The 13,249-nt window shown below is 39.0% G+C and overlaps 1 protein-coding gene across 3 annotated transcripts in view; it reads left to right on the forward strand.

Annotated features, from left to right (window-relative positions):
• Positions 1 to 13,249, forward strand: part of LOC149541080 (outer envelope protein 80, chloroplastic-like) — a 152,067-nt gene that overhangs the window by 18,351 nt on the left and 120,467 nt on the right. Inside the window, exon 2 of one of the 3 annotated variants that reach the window (XM_089802073.1) lies at positions 9,800 to 9,926. The exons of the other annotated variants lie outside the window; for them this stretch is intronic. Within the exon in view, the coding sequence (XP_089658199.1) occupies positions 9,895 to 9,926 (32 nt within the window). The 5' untranslated portion in view covers positions 9,800 to 9,894. The remainder of the gene's footprint in view (positions 1 to 9,799; positions 9,927 to 13,249) is intronic. 3 annotated transcript variants of the gene reach the window in all.

Raw genomic sequence — 13,249 nt, forward strand, 5'->3', positions numbered from 1 at the left:
TTGGCGGCGAGGGGTGCTGCCCCTTGACTCCATTGGGGGCGCTGCCCCCTAGACCCCCAGTCGTTGCGGATATCAGTCGTGGGAAATATGACTAGTTGATGGGACCTGGAGCTGCTATAGGCATGGAGTGTTTGTGTACCAGTGGTGGAGAGAACAACAGAGCAAGCCTTTCGAGAAGGGTGATATGCTTTGAGGCACTTGGAGTAGGTGTTGGCCGTGAAGCTGTCTTAGTGGATGCATGGAGAGCTCGAGAGGAGTTGATCATCCATTTGAAGGCAGTACAACGACACCTTGCTCAGTGGACCTAGAGTTGGAAGCAGAGAAAGTGGCACAGGTGGCTATCAAGGTTAGTGTTGTGAGGTTTTCACACATCGCCCCAAAATCTTGGGGACCCCCTTTTTAATCGCCTTTAGGGCCAGTGGAGAAGGTTAGATGTATTTTTCACCCGGTTTCAACTTGATTTTCCAGAGCTATCAGTTCTATCCTTAGGCCGAATAAGTTCAAAATTGATTTCAACTTGGCAGGATAAGATTGTGAATTTTGTACTTAGACGATTTCTTTTGAAAATTTGGATTTAATTGTAAATTTGAATGATTTTCAAATAAGGAAATTTTTCGTTAGACTTAGGTTCTTGGAAAATCTTATTTTTTTTTTGGTGAAATAGAATTTAATTTTGTAAGATGAAGTTAAATTGCAAAATCAATTTTTACTCTAGAGGCAATTTTATTTTTTGTCATAAAATTTTAATTATTTAGCAAAATCGATTTAGAGGAAAATTGCAAAAATTGGCTTTAATAGATTAAATTTGCCTTGAAAGCTTTTGGTATTTAATGAAATTGGTAAATTAATATTAAGAAATGGCTTTTGGTTAGCCAAAATTCAACTTCAAGGATGTATTAATTAGCAAACCCTCATTAAATAGAAATTTTTAGCATCCCCAAGGCACCATTCAATTTCGTTTTGCAATTTGTGGTTAATTAGTAAATTAAAAGTGCAGTTTTCATTTTAGAAAATTAAAATTTTGGCAAAGTATTTAAAGTGGGCCACTAACTTAGCTTTAATTTTGGTTTTTTTTTTCCTCTATAGGACCAAGTCGGCCAGCCTGGGAGGAAGGTGAAAGCTGCTATAAAGGGAGTCCCCTCCCATTTCATTTTCATCAATTCATTTGCTCCTCATGCTTGGGTGAATTTGAAGCAAGGGCAGATTTCCAGACTTGGCCGAAATTGGTAGAAGGCAGTTTTTTGGCGATTTTTGGGCAATTTCTCCATTGCCATTGTTGGGCGATTTGTCTAAGGGCCAGATTTTTTGCGTTTTTGGGGATTTTTGCTCCACTTTGTGGGCTGCGATTTGTGCCCTAGGTGGCAGATTTTACAGATTTTGCTCCTTCTTTGCTTGGGCGAATTTTGTGGAAGGGTAGATTTTTTTCATGCTTAGCCGAATTTTGTGGGAGCCGAATTTTGTGGGGGCCAAAATTTGTGGAAGACAATTCTGATTTTCTAGAGGGGCTGCAATTTTTATATCAGATTTGGGCAATTTTGTTGGGAGAAGAGATACATATGAAAGTTTGATTTTTGCATAGAAGGCAAATGTTGGATAAGCTTAGAGGCTTTGTTTTCTAATTTGCAAAGGGATTTGTAATTCTTTGATGTCATATCCCGGGTTCCGAAAAGTTGCTGTAAGATTATTAGTTAAGGTGAAAGTCATCATCTAGAGTTGCAAGGAGTGCTTAAGCTGACATCCATTCTTTCGCTCTTTTCTAAGAATTGCACTACTTGGTTCTTCTTGCCTTTTGGTCCACCACTCTACCATCCCGTAATAGGGCGACGAGCATGGAGGATGATAGTGCAAGTAAGAATCCCAAGCGGGCAAACGCTAAGAAAGACAAAGAGGATATGACGCCCAAAACTTCCTTCTTCTCGAAAATGAAGAAAATAACCGATACTAATATCGCTACAGTGGACATGATACGGATGAGGGACAGACTAAAGGAAGGACAATCCCCCTTGGCAAAGAGGATATACAAGAGCGGAATTGTACATGCAGCAGCTTTTCCTCCTACTTTGCCTTGTCCGGAATTGATTATGGAGTGTGCATCCAGATTTGATCTAGACAGTAAATCCATCATTTTTGGCGAAGGGAAGAGAGTGTTGGCCAACATTGGCGAACAAGCAATTGAAGAGACATTTAATATTCCCCAGAGCAAGGGCATGACAGTTGTAATTGTGGATCAGGCGGCCAAATCATTTCAAGGTAACCAAGAGGCCTACTTCTCACATCTAAAGCGGAATTGGATACACGAAGGAAGGAAAGGAGTTAACAAATCAACAAGGCTTACAGTGGCAGATTTCAAGCCGGAATATGGCGATCTCATTGTTCTTCTCAGCCGGATCATGGGCCTAGCTCAAGCTATGCAATTCGAAAACTGGATGTACTTCTTCATTGATGAAATTGAAAAGGGAAAAGGAAAATTTGATTGGGCTAGGATCATAAGTGAAAATTTAGAGTTGCAACTTAGAACAGTTCAAAACCAAAGGCAATTCTACATGGGATCCTATCTGTTTTACTTAATTGCTAGATTGTATGAGAGTCCGGGACTTAGGGCCTTAGGAGAGATTGGTAATGGGCCGGGGCAATATTTGGTGCATGAATGCTATCTGCAGCTTCATTTGCACAATAACAAGGATTACAAGATGTTTTGCGATGCATTCGCCATGAAGACAGTAAGGGTATTACAAGGGGCGCCTGCTAAGAGACTTTCATCGGAAGCAGAAGCAAGGATTAAGAAGTTTGGGAGTTGGTTCATCCAATTCCCGCAATTCACATACATTAGAGTGGCAGGAAGTGCAGTTTGTCCCAAGAGGCTTCCAAGATACCCGCCCGACAAGGTAGTTTTGATGGAATTGGCTAGGCAGCTTGAGCACTATGATAGAGTAATGAGGAATGAGGGGAAAACAGGCGTTTCCTTCTCAATTATAATTGGCAATGATAGTTGCCCAAATCGGGCCACCTTTGAGGCTGCGGAAAAGGAATTGGAGTGGTATCATCTAGGATGGTACAGAGCAAGGCAAGGATTCGACCCTGTTGGTCTTATCAAGGCATCTCATGGAAGCGAATTTAAGCATGTTCCCACTATAGAGGACTTTTGGGCCAATGCAAAGGATGATTTTCACGTGAGAAAGCTAGCTTTCTCGAGATTGTCGGTGAATATGATGAGAGATATCAGATGGAGAGGCCTTGATATTCCCGATCAATTGGAGGATGATCGTAGTGTGTTGAGAGAAGACTATGAGACAGTAGTTGGAACAGAGTTGAATCCAGTGGATTGGGACGATCATCAGGATCCTTCCTTGGAGGCAGTCACAAGGACAGTAGATTTGCATACCGAGTCGTGGTATAATGCCAAGTTGAGAAAGCTACAAAGACAAAAGGTTCTCCTTACTTATGAGATGATGAAATCGAAGGAAGGTCTAGTAGAATCAATCGGACAGAAGGGTGAAGGAAGTGGCCGGCAATCGGAGACAGTTAGAAATAGCAAGAAGAGGGCTTTAGAGGTAGAGAAAAGCCAAGAACGTTCGGAACCTCCAGCCAAGAGACAGCGGGCAGCGCCGTCAAGGGAGAGTATAACTAAGGCTAGAAGCCAAGAGGTCAATTCGAGTGATAAAGGGGCCGCAGTGGAGGTGAGCTCTGATTCGGAATCAAGTGGCTACAGTGAAAGTACGGAGTACTCCCCTCTCTCGGAGAACCAGCAAGGAAATATGGCAGAAACTAGTAGAGAAGAAGATGGGCCGATTGATATTGAAGAGATAAGTCAGGCGTCTAAGGCCGTTGGTGATGCTTTGTTGGTCGAACCGAATCCGGATTTGGGGAGATGCACTGCACCACTATGGTTAAGGCAAATGCTTATGCCGAGAGGCGAGGTGGTAATGGCTCACGCAGTTGATGATATCCAAGGACTAATAGAAAAGGATGATAGCGAGAACCAAAAACAGATGGCAAATACGGTGGCAAGGGTAATCAGAAGCGACAGTGATGGTCACCGAAGGGTTCAGATTGCTATACCAACAGTCAATAAGGCAGCGGATGAGATTGCAGCCCAGGAGTACGAAATAGTAGAACATAATTTGGGAAGAAATACAGATGATATGGAATGTGAGGAGGTTCAGGAAGGCATAGCATCAATCAGAGAAAGATTGAGGAAGGCAAACGAAAGGATAGTAAAGTTGGAGGCCGAAAACAAATATTGGAGAGATTGCCAGCCAATCCAACAGCTGCATCAGGCAGCCCTTCCTCAAGACAGCGGGAGCAATTCAGAAGAGGTATCAGCTCAGTTACATGAAGTAAGGGGTTGGATCTATGATACAATCCAAGATGGGCGAAATTTCTTGCCCTCCTTCATCTCAACATTCCAGTCATTGGTGACTGTTAGAAACAAATTCAGATTATTTGAAGAGGAATGGAAGAATTTTCTTCCCATCAAGGATTTGGTTATTCCTAGGCTGCAGGCGTTCATTAGGCTACCGAAGGCATATTTGGAAAGAGCCCGGTTGGTTGATGAGAGAGGATTGAGCATAGTTGAATCTTGGTATGTCGCATTGACTACCAGATTCAGAACACTTGAAGAAATTCATGATGAGATTGCACAACACGGCCCAAGCGTCGACACTTCCATTTCGACCATGATGAGCGACGTTGGGGTGGCGCTTGATTTTGAGGGTATTAGAGAGGAGGATGTCAGTGAGACAGGATTTGGATCGAGATTGGATGAGTTAGGAAAGGCTGCCGTCAAAAGGAAACATCTGAACACCCTTTCCTCACTCAATGCTTTTATTGGGTTTGCAAAGGAATATGAGAAGGATCACGAAAGGATACTATAAGCAGTAAACAGCGTGGCAAAGTCAGCAGAACTCCGAGTGAAGCACACACCTTGTCCTCCTATGGAAGAAGTTAACGAAAGGCTAGCTAAGTTCATTGCCTTAGCTAAAAGAACAAAAGAAAAAGGAAGAATTATATTAGAAGATCATCTTATGTAAGCCCAAGTGGCAACTTTCTCTTTCTTCTAGAATAGGACAAGTGTTTGTTTCTGATTGGCCACCATTTTGGTGCCTTATCATTGGTTGCCACTTTTGCACTTTTTTCATTGGTCCATTGATGAGGTGGCATCTTCTCATTGGCCGATGGGGTGGCAACCCTAATTAGGGTTTTTGGATCCAATCTGGATCGTCGATCTTGTTTTGATCTCTACCGTCCATTGTATTTTGGACCTCTATATAAGGCCATTGGCTCTCATTTGTAAAAGGGGGGATTGGAGAAATTGTTGCGAAAATAATACCAAAGTGCTCTCTTTTTCATTGCATGTTGACGAAGAACATTGGGTGTTATTGCATGTTTTCTACTTCCACATAGTTAAATTTTTCTTTTCAAGTTGAAGCAATTTCATTTCAAGTTGTTAGAGTAAGAGTAAAATAAAATGGATAGTTGCATGGTAGCTTTGGTAGATGTTTGATAGGGGTCAACACTAGGCCACTAGCATCCTAGCGGCTGGTTGGGAGGCTTTGTGTGGTGATCTAGTTTACTTTCCTTTGAAGCGTTGCATCTATGGAGGTAGGGCCGCTGGTTAGCCTTCATTAGATTCGATCCCCGTCCATCTGCTAACCTTCCATTCTTAGGAGTAGGAGTAGTTGAGCAGCCAAATTTCATGCTTAGAAGAGGTTAGTTAGAGAAGTAAACCAAAACATCGGCATTCTCACCTTCCATCGCCATTCACCCTACATTGCCATCATCGCGCCATCAACATCATCTAGCATTCACACCGAACCACCATCTCCATTTTCTCACCAAGATCCAAATTTTTCTCAAACAAGAAAACGTAAGGCCGCCTACGTGATTACCAGCAAATCACATTGATAAAACTGAGCGAGTATCCAACGGTGTAAGGAACATTGGAGTTATACTCATGTCCCATGAGAGATAACTTTTCAAAAGAGGAATTGTGTATTTGATATTCTGTATCAAGCATCCAATTACTAATATGTTATGTAGTGACACAAAACTCGCATCAACAGTTAGTTTGACTAAGGAGATAGTGGCTATAGATGCAATGTGGGTTGGAGACGAGTTTGGTTCAAGCATGGAATGAATGTGAAAGTGATATGATAGAAACAAATCCATCTTGTTGTAGTTTGTTGTTGAGTTTTGTTGTGTGGTCATCGGGAGACAACTTTCTTTTTAGGGGGGATGATGTCGACAATGAATAGTGTAACAGGATATATTCCGTTTGATGTCGACAGGAAATAGTTTATCAAGATGTATTCCGTTAGTGTACCGGGATGTATCCCATTAGTGTATCAGGATGCACTCCCTCTGTATTGGGATGTATGTCGTCGGTATCGGCTGACAAGGGGTGTATCGGGAATGTTCTCGTCAGTATCAGGAAGGTTCTATTATTGTACCCGACATGTTGTATGTGGCCAAGAGATACATTCGGGAAGGTTCCTCGGATAGTATTTATATCCCCCTTTGGGATCGTTGTAAATATATTATAGCATCAAAAGCATAATGTAATATCTTGGCGTGTGCGGATATAGTTTTGCTATTCTTATCTACTATTCTGTTCCATTGTTTGTACGCATTATTTTCTTTACCCAGTATGGTAAACATAGTCTGTCACACAAAAGAGAAAGAAAGAGGAAATCCCACTTGAGGAGTTTGATAGAAAGGTGACCAAGCCAAGGATTTCAAAGAATAAGAAAGCCAAGACAGTTTCTCGAGTTGTGGTTAATGAAAATCACAATAAGTATGGTGAAGTGGCTGAACCACTTGTGGAGTAATCTACTAAAGACATGCAACCTGCTGATTACAAAATTACAAGAGTTGAACTCGGTAAACAAACTAGGCAGGGTTATTAGTAAGATGCATTTGAGGCTGTCAATTTTCTAACACAAAAGAATGATGAACTATGGGAGAAGAAGAACAAATTGAAAGAGGAGAATGCACGTCTTCTAGGGATCATTGAGGAACTGAAAAAGTCTTCTTTGAGTACTGAATCTATTCCAAATATTTTCACTGAGAAGATCAAAAGAAAGGCCCAAGTTGTAGATAAATGGGCAACCAGCATTGAATCACAAGGTTATCAACTCATTCGTGATATTTACAGAATGCTTAGGAAGGGTAAGGAAGCTACTGCTCAACTAAGTGATACTCAAGGATCACTTAAACAACAATTATAGTTGCTAGATGAGGATATTGGTGCTTGGAAGAGTATGATGGAGCTTGACTTGGAGGGTTTATGTGCTTATGAAGTCATCTCATCTGTTGAGATGTATCATGATTATAAGCATCTAATGATTAACAAGGAATAAGTTCTGCAACAACTCATGAAAGATGTAGAGGCAATAGTGTTGAAGATTGGTGAGCAAGAACACATGATCAACGAATGTTACGAAAAACTATCATGTGGAGTAATTACTGAGAATGGAGAACTCAAGAAAGAAGAAGATATCCTTACAGAGTTCACTGAAGCAATTTGTTTGCAGCTTGAAGTAGATGATTTCAATCTCAGTATAATGAATACATTTGCAAGATGGAAGTGTACACTTGACGAACTACAAAACAAGAAGGAAATTTCTGTCAAGGAGATTTCTAAGGTAGGCATCACATATTGAAGGATCATAATGATTATTGAGTACACCAGTGAGCCCGATGCAGAAGTTTTGCAGAATTCACTGCAAAAATTTGCAAAGATTGTTGAGACTATGAACATTTCAAATTTTCATATGCTTTAAGTAGGATAGTAGTAGGAGGGCTGGATGTAAAGAGCATTCATGTTATAAATACAGGATAGCATGTACTTGTATAATCAACTCATGTAGTTAAGTTGCAATTGCATTAGACATGCAACTTTGAATAAAGTCATAGTAGTTAGTTGGAGATAAGTCAAGGTGGTTGAGGTTGTTCCACATTTTCCTCCACCTTTCTTTCTTTGTTTTTCCTATATAAAAAAGAGAGCTCATTGTAAATAATTATCTTTTGCTTTATAGGAGAAGGCTAAGCTTGTGGCTAAGAGGCTTTGTATTTCTTGTTGCAAATCTTTGAAGTGAATAAAGAAACAAGTTTTTCCCAAACTTTGAGTTGTGATACTTGGAGTTAATCTTTGTCTCTTACGTTGCATTAATTGATTCATCTTTGTTACTTTTTTCCTTGTGAAGCATTTGGGAATTTAGTGTTGGTTTTGAAAGACTTTGAGCTTTTAGAAACAAGATTGATTTAGTTTTATAGTGGCTGCAAGTACTAAGAATTAAAGACTTTGAAGCTTTACTTCTTCGTGTATAATTTCATATCTGAATAGTTAATCCAAGACTTTGAGCTTTGTTAGCTGTTCGTTCTTTTGATTCAAGAAGATTGCTTGTAGGAGACTTTGGGTTCTTGCTATCAATCACAAAAGTCAAGTTATAACTGCTGTCTTAAGGTTATTCTTACATCGATTTTTAAGCCACTAGTATTACTGTAGCAATAGATTCCTTTTGTTAAATTGCAAATAGTTGTTGTTAGTATAAGATCATTCTTGAAAGAAGAGGATTTGGTCTCATGAATCACCCATTTGTTAATTCTAATTAGGTCTCTGTTGTAGCCATCCATAGTAAGAAGGGAGCCTCCCTATTGCTGAGAGGAGAGATTTATCTCACTACACCATTGCCTAAAGATCCCATTTTGTAAGTTGTGGCTATAGTGGCTTACAAAATATTTAGCCAAGTCCTTCATTCATGCTAGTTAAGAATCCTATGTTTGATACAAGCCAGCTCTAATCAGTAATAAATTACAAAGGGACACAATCTTCTTTAATCCATTTTTCTTTCACAAAAAAGATCTAAAAAGAGAGCTCAAAGCCTTGTGCAATGCAATGCAAATTCCCTCATTCAAGGTTTTGCTTCCTTGTCTCGGTGAAAGCCAAGGTGCAGGAACACTATATTCGTATTGTACAGATGATTCCTCGAAAACCTTTTATCTCATTGTATAAAAACCCCAATAGGTCTAACATTGCCAATCTACTATGTGAATTTCTTGTATTTTCACAATATATTGCTAGTAACAAATACATGGAAACAAAGATACCAAGGCCAAGGGAGAAATGATAACTACAAATTGACACACTATTGTGATTCTTATCATCGATCATTGACTTGCAAGGTGCATTCTCTAGTTTAATTCAAACTTTATTAATGCTTAACATAAATATCATCATACCCGTATGTCACAGCAGGCATGTTGAAGTCTGAAAATCATTAATGCGGGTCTGAAAGCACTGTAACAGAAAGCCTGGAATTGACCATTCGCAACATTAGGAACACTTCTAGTCAATGCCTATCAACAAACTTTAGTTCCTTCGTAAAATCACTGCAAGTAGATGCCAATTATAGAAAGAAGGGAAATCCACACATTCAGACTGTGTAGCAGCAGTACAACCTCTAATAGCTTCACCATGTTCTAGGAATGAAAGCTTAGAGACTGGACATGCAATTCCAGATTTATATCTCTTCTTTGACAAATAATGTTACATCCCAATTTAAAAATGTTCATATAATCATTAAAGTTACATGTGAAGTCAGTTGACAAATAAAATTAGTTGTGATTCATGTGAAGATGACATGTTAGTTAATTGTTATGATGTTATTATATTGAAAACTTGGAAGGTTGGTTATTCATTATAGATTCATGGGAAGTGAAATGGTGGTTAACCGTTATGATGGTTTATGAATAATAACTTGTTATAATAATTGTGATTATATTGAGGAATATGATGCAGGAACACGCCATAGGGGGGAAAGGCATTGCGAGAAAGGAATTAGGCACAAGGGCACCACCTACCATTGAGCAAATAAGCAGGAGTCCTAAACCACTATGACCAAGGGAAACCAACTAGGCAAGCAAGGGTATACTCAAGGACAACCATGAGCTAACCAGTCAATTCATAACACTTACAATAAAACATTAAGCATTTAAATAATAATATAAATTGTTATCTTTTCTATCTGAGATTGTTGTGTAGTCTTGTGATTATAGCTTCATATAATGACACCATGTTATCTTAACATCTATACTTGCACTTACATGTATATATATGTGTACGTAAATCAATATAATGATACAAAAGAAATATGTGATTACCTTTATGCACATATATGTATATATGTGCGTACATATGGAGGTGGCACAAATACCATGTTGTCAATATATTTTAAAATCATGTGGAAGGAGAACCCATAATTATCTTTAATATTTGCTCCTTATTTAGAGTGATTACCCATCTTTTATTGGGCTTTTATTTTCTTAAATATTTCAATTGATGGAGCTAGTTTTTTTGAATCAATTTGAAAAGTAATCCTTTTGAACCAATAGTTGGCCTTGCATCTGCCACCTCGAACCTTTTGTTGTATAATTGAGCGTGCGTTGCAGGATTGTTTCATTTATGTACTCACCAAGACTATGCGAGCATTCATTCTTTTCAAGCTTTCTTTATGCTCTGCGTTTTTCTTATATCTCACGACAATAAAGCTGAAATCTGCGGTAACAACCAAATCATTGGGAGAAGCTCTGCATTTGTACAAGAGCCTAGCGAATAGTTTCAGACCTGTCATATTCCTTGCCATCACTTACAGTGTTAGCAATCCGCCTGCCAAGTGAGGCGGTGTTCTTAGGTTTGCAATAGGCAGCGCAACTCATATAGCAGGTTATGCATTCGTTGTTCATTGTTTTGTTACAATACATAATAATTGCGTGCTGATACTAGTTTTATGTTAGTCATAAGATGTTTTCATGATCATTGTGATCCACATTTATATTTCCATTGATAGATTTTGTGTATGATGTGTTATATATTCAAGCACCAAAATGCTTATTATGCATATTAATCATCTTGACTTATACAAAGGTGTTGGCAATATGCCTCTCAGATAAGATCAACATGTGGTGACATGAAAAACATTAAACATATAATACTCAAATTGATATCAGAATTGATTATAATCCTAGAATCTCCTAAGAAGCACCCATAAGATCGGAATGGTCAAACCAAAAGGGTGGTAGGAGAGAACATCCTTGCAAGAACAAAAGAGAATCAGAAATGAAAGTTAGCTAAATATAAAACTGCATAAAGAAAACCTAGTCAACTCATGGTTCTCCAATATATAACTCTTGTTGTCATGTCGAGTGGTGGGTTGATACTCTAACACAAGTTACTCAGTGGTTGGACAGTGGTGGTTTTAAGCCTTATCCTGGGTAGCAAGGGCTTTTCTTGGTTGAGATTGTGTGGGGATATTTAAGGGTCCATGGTTGGGAGGTTAAGCTCTTGACAATGCTTCTCCTCTCCACCAAATGCCAAAGCTTGCACAGGACAAAGATACGACCTGCATTAAGTATCTTTTGGTAACGGGTATTTTACTTTTATGATATTTGAAATCTCAAGTTGAAGTAATGGTAGATGGTTAATATCGCTTAATCAGTTATTCCCCTCAACGCTTAGAAATCAGTTTCCTTCAAAATTGTTAGCACCCAATATGAACATGGTTTCATAACTTCAACTGCAGAGTTTTGAACCACTTCAAACTGAAGTTCGAAGCAGTTCAAAGTGGTTCGATAAGTCCAAATGGGGTTGCAAGCTTTGGGTTTAACCATGGAGGAAACTCTGTAGTTAAGCGCGCTCAGGCTAGAGTGGTACTGAGATGGGTGACCTCCCGGGAAGTCCCGATGCTTCACCCCTGTGAGCATCACCTAGATCCAATGAGTGCTAAGTGTTCCATTTATTCTCATGAGAGATGGATTCATGTTGAATCACTACTCATGAAATATGGGTCAATGAGTTTGACTCAAAAATCACACAGTTAAATCCTAATAGCAATATCACAAGTCCAAATCGTTCATTCTGTAGGTTCAGTTCAACAAGTTCAGAATCTCATCATTTAGGCTTAGATTCTGCTAGTTCAACAGTTTCAAGAAAGTGTAAAAGTACAGGTCAAGATGGAGATCAGTTCAGTAGTTCAGAAAGTTGAAGTGCAGATTCTTGTTTCCAATATGAGTTCAATTTTAATGTTTGAAGATCCAACATTTACAGGTTCACATAAGCAGATTCAGAGGCTCACATTGCCAAATTTGAAACACAGTCCAATGCTTTAGTATGCAGTTTCAAACACTTCAAATTCAGGACAAAAAACTTGAAGTTCAGATAGATCTTTTATGATAAATTCTCAAAGTTGGATGATACGTGTTGAACAGAGCACCGTGATTGTGTATGCAATAAAAAGGGCTTTTTATCCTATCATTGTTGGAACATAATCTTAAAACCAACTGGTGGTTTATATATATATTGGAGGTTGAAAGTGACATTTATGTTTGCCTCTCAATAGAAGACATTAAACATGCCAAAGTGAGAATATGTTTTCCAAAGGAAAGACGCACGTTTGATGTTGGCAAGAACAACAATTCTTCCGTCATATACATTTTGTCTGGTCAATATTGGGACCTCGGAGGCAAAGATTGAGACCATTGTGGACGGTTTCATACAGCTTGAGTCGCATTCCAATATCTATGAAGCTAAGACTATGGTTGAAGGAACATTGGATGGCTTTACATTTGATTTTGATGATGAGGGAGACAAAGTGATTGGGATGCCAGGAAAACAAGGAGCCCTATGTCAGCCACAGTATTTACAGTGAAAGCCGAGCTTGCTGTGAGCACCCGAGTATGGCTGAATTTTCATCAAAAGCCAATTTATATTTATTCTAAGGACGTCTGCGAGTTTGTAGAGAAATCATGTTCCAATAAACGTCTTTGGAATTATTTGATTTAATGCTTATCATGGACCTGCTATATGATATTGATCTAGCCAGTGCCATCCTTTACTCGTGCCTACATAAGATGAATATAATTTTCCAAAGCCGTATGGCAATACAAAATTTGAACATTCTTATGATTTGGCCACAACAGTTGAAAGAGAAAGGCAAAAGATACTACACATGATGATGCATAAAGCCCAACTCCTCTTCATGATAACGACAGGTATCTACAAAAACAAGATTTATCACCCGAGCATTGGTGAAACAGTCAAGGAAGATGTGTCGAATACACTCATTGCGGGTATGTCTTGTAATAGCACATTCAAGAGATGCTATTCGTGTGATTTTCATTTATTTGAATTGTATCGTGATTCATTGAGAGATCCAAGTGTCCTCTCGGACACCAAACGTGGTCGGAGATTAGA

This window comes from Cupressus sempervirens, chromosome 9 (assembly GCF_028749045.1).
Source record: "Cupressus sempervirens isolate cs-2001-9-10 chromosome 9, ASM2874904v1, whole genome shotgun sequence".
Taxonomy (NCBI): domain Eukaryota; kingdom Viridiplantae; phylum Streptophyta; class Pinopsida; order Cupressales; family Cupressaceae; genus Cupressus; species Cupressus sempervirens.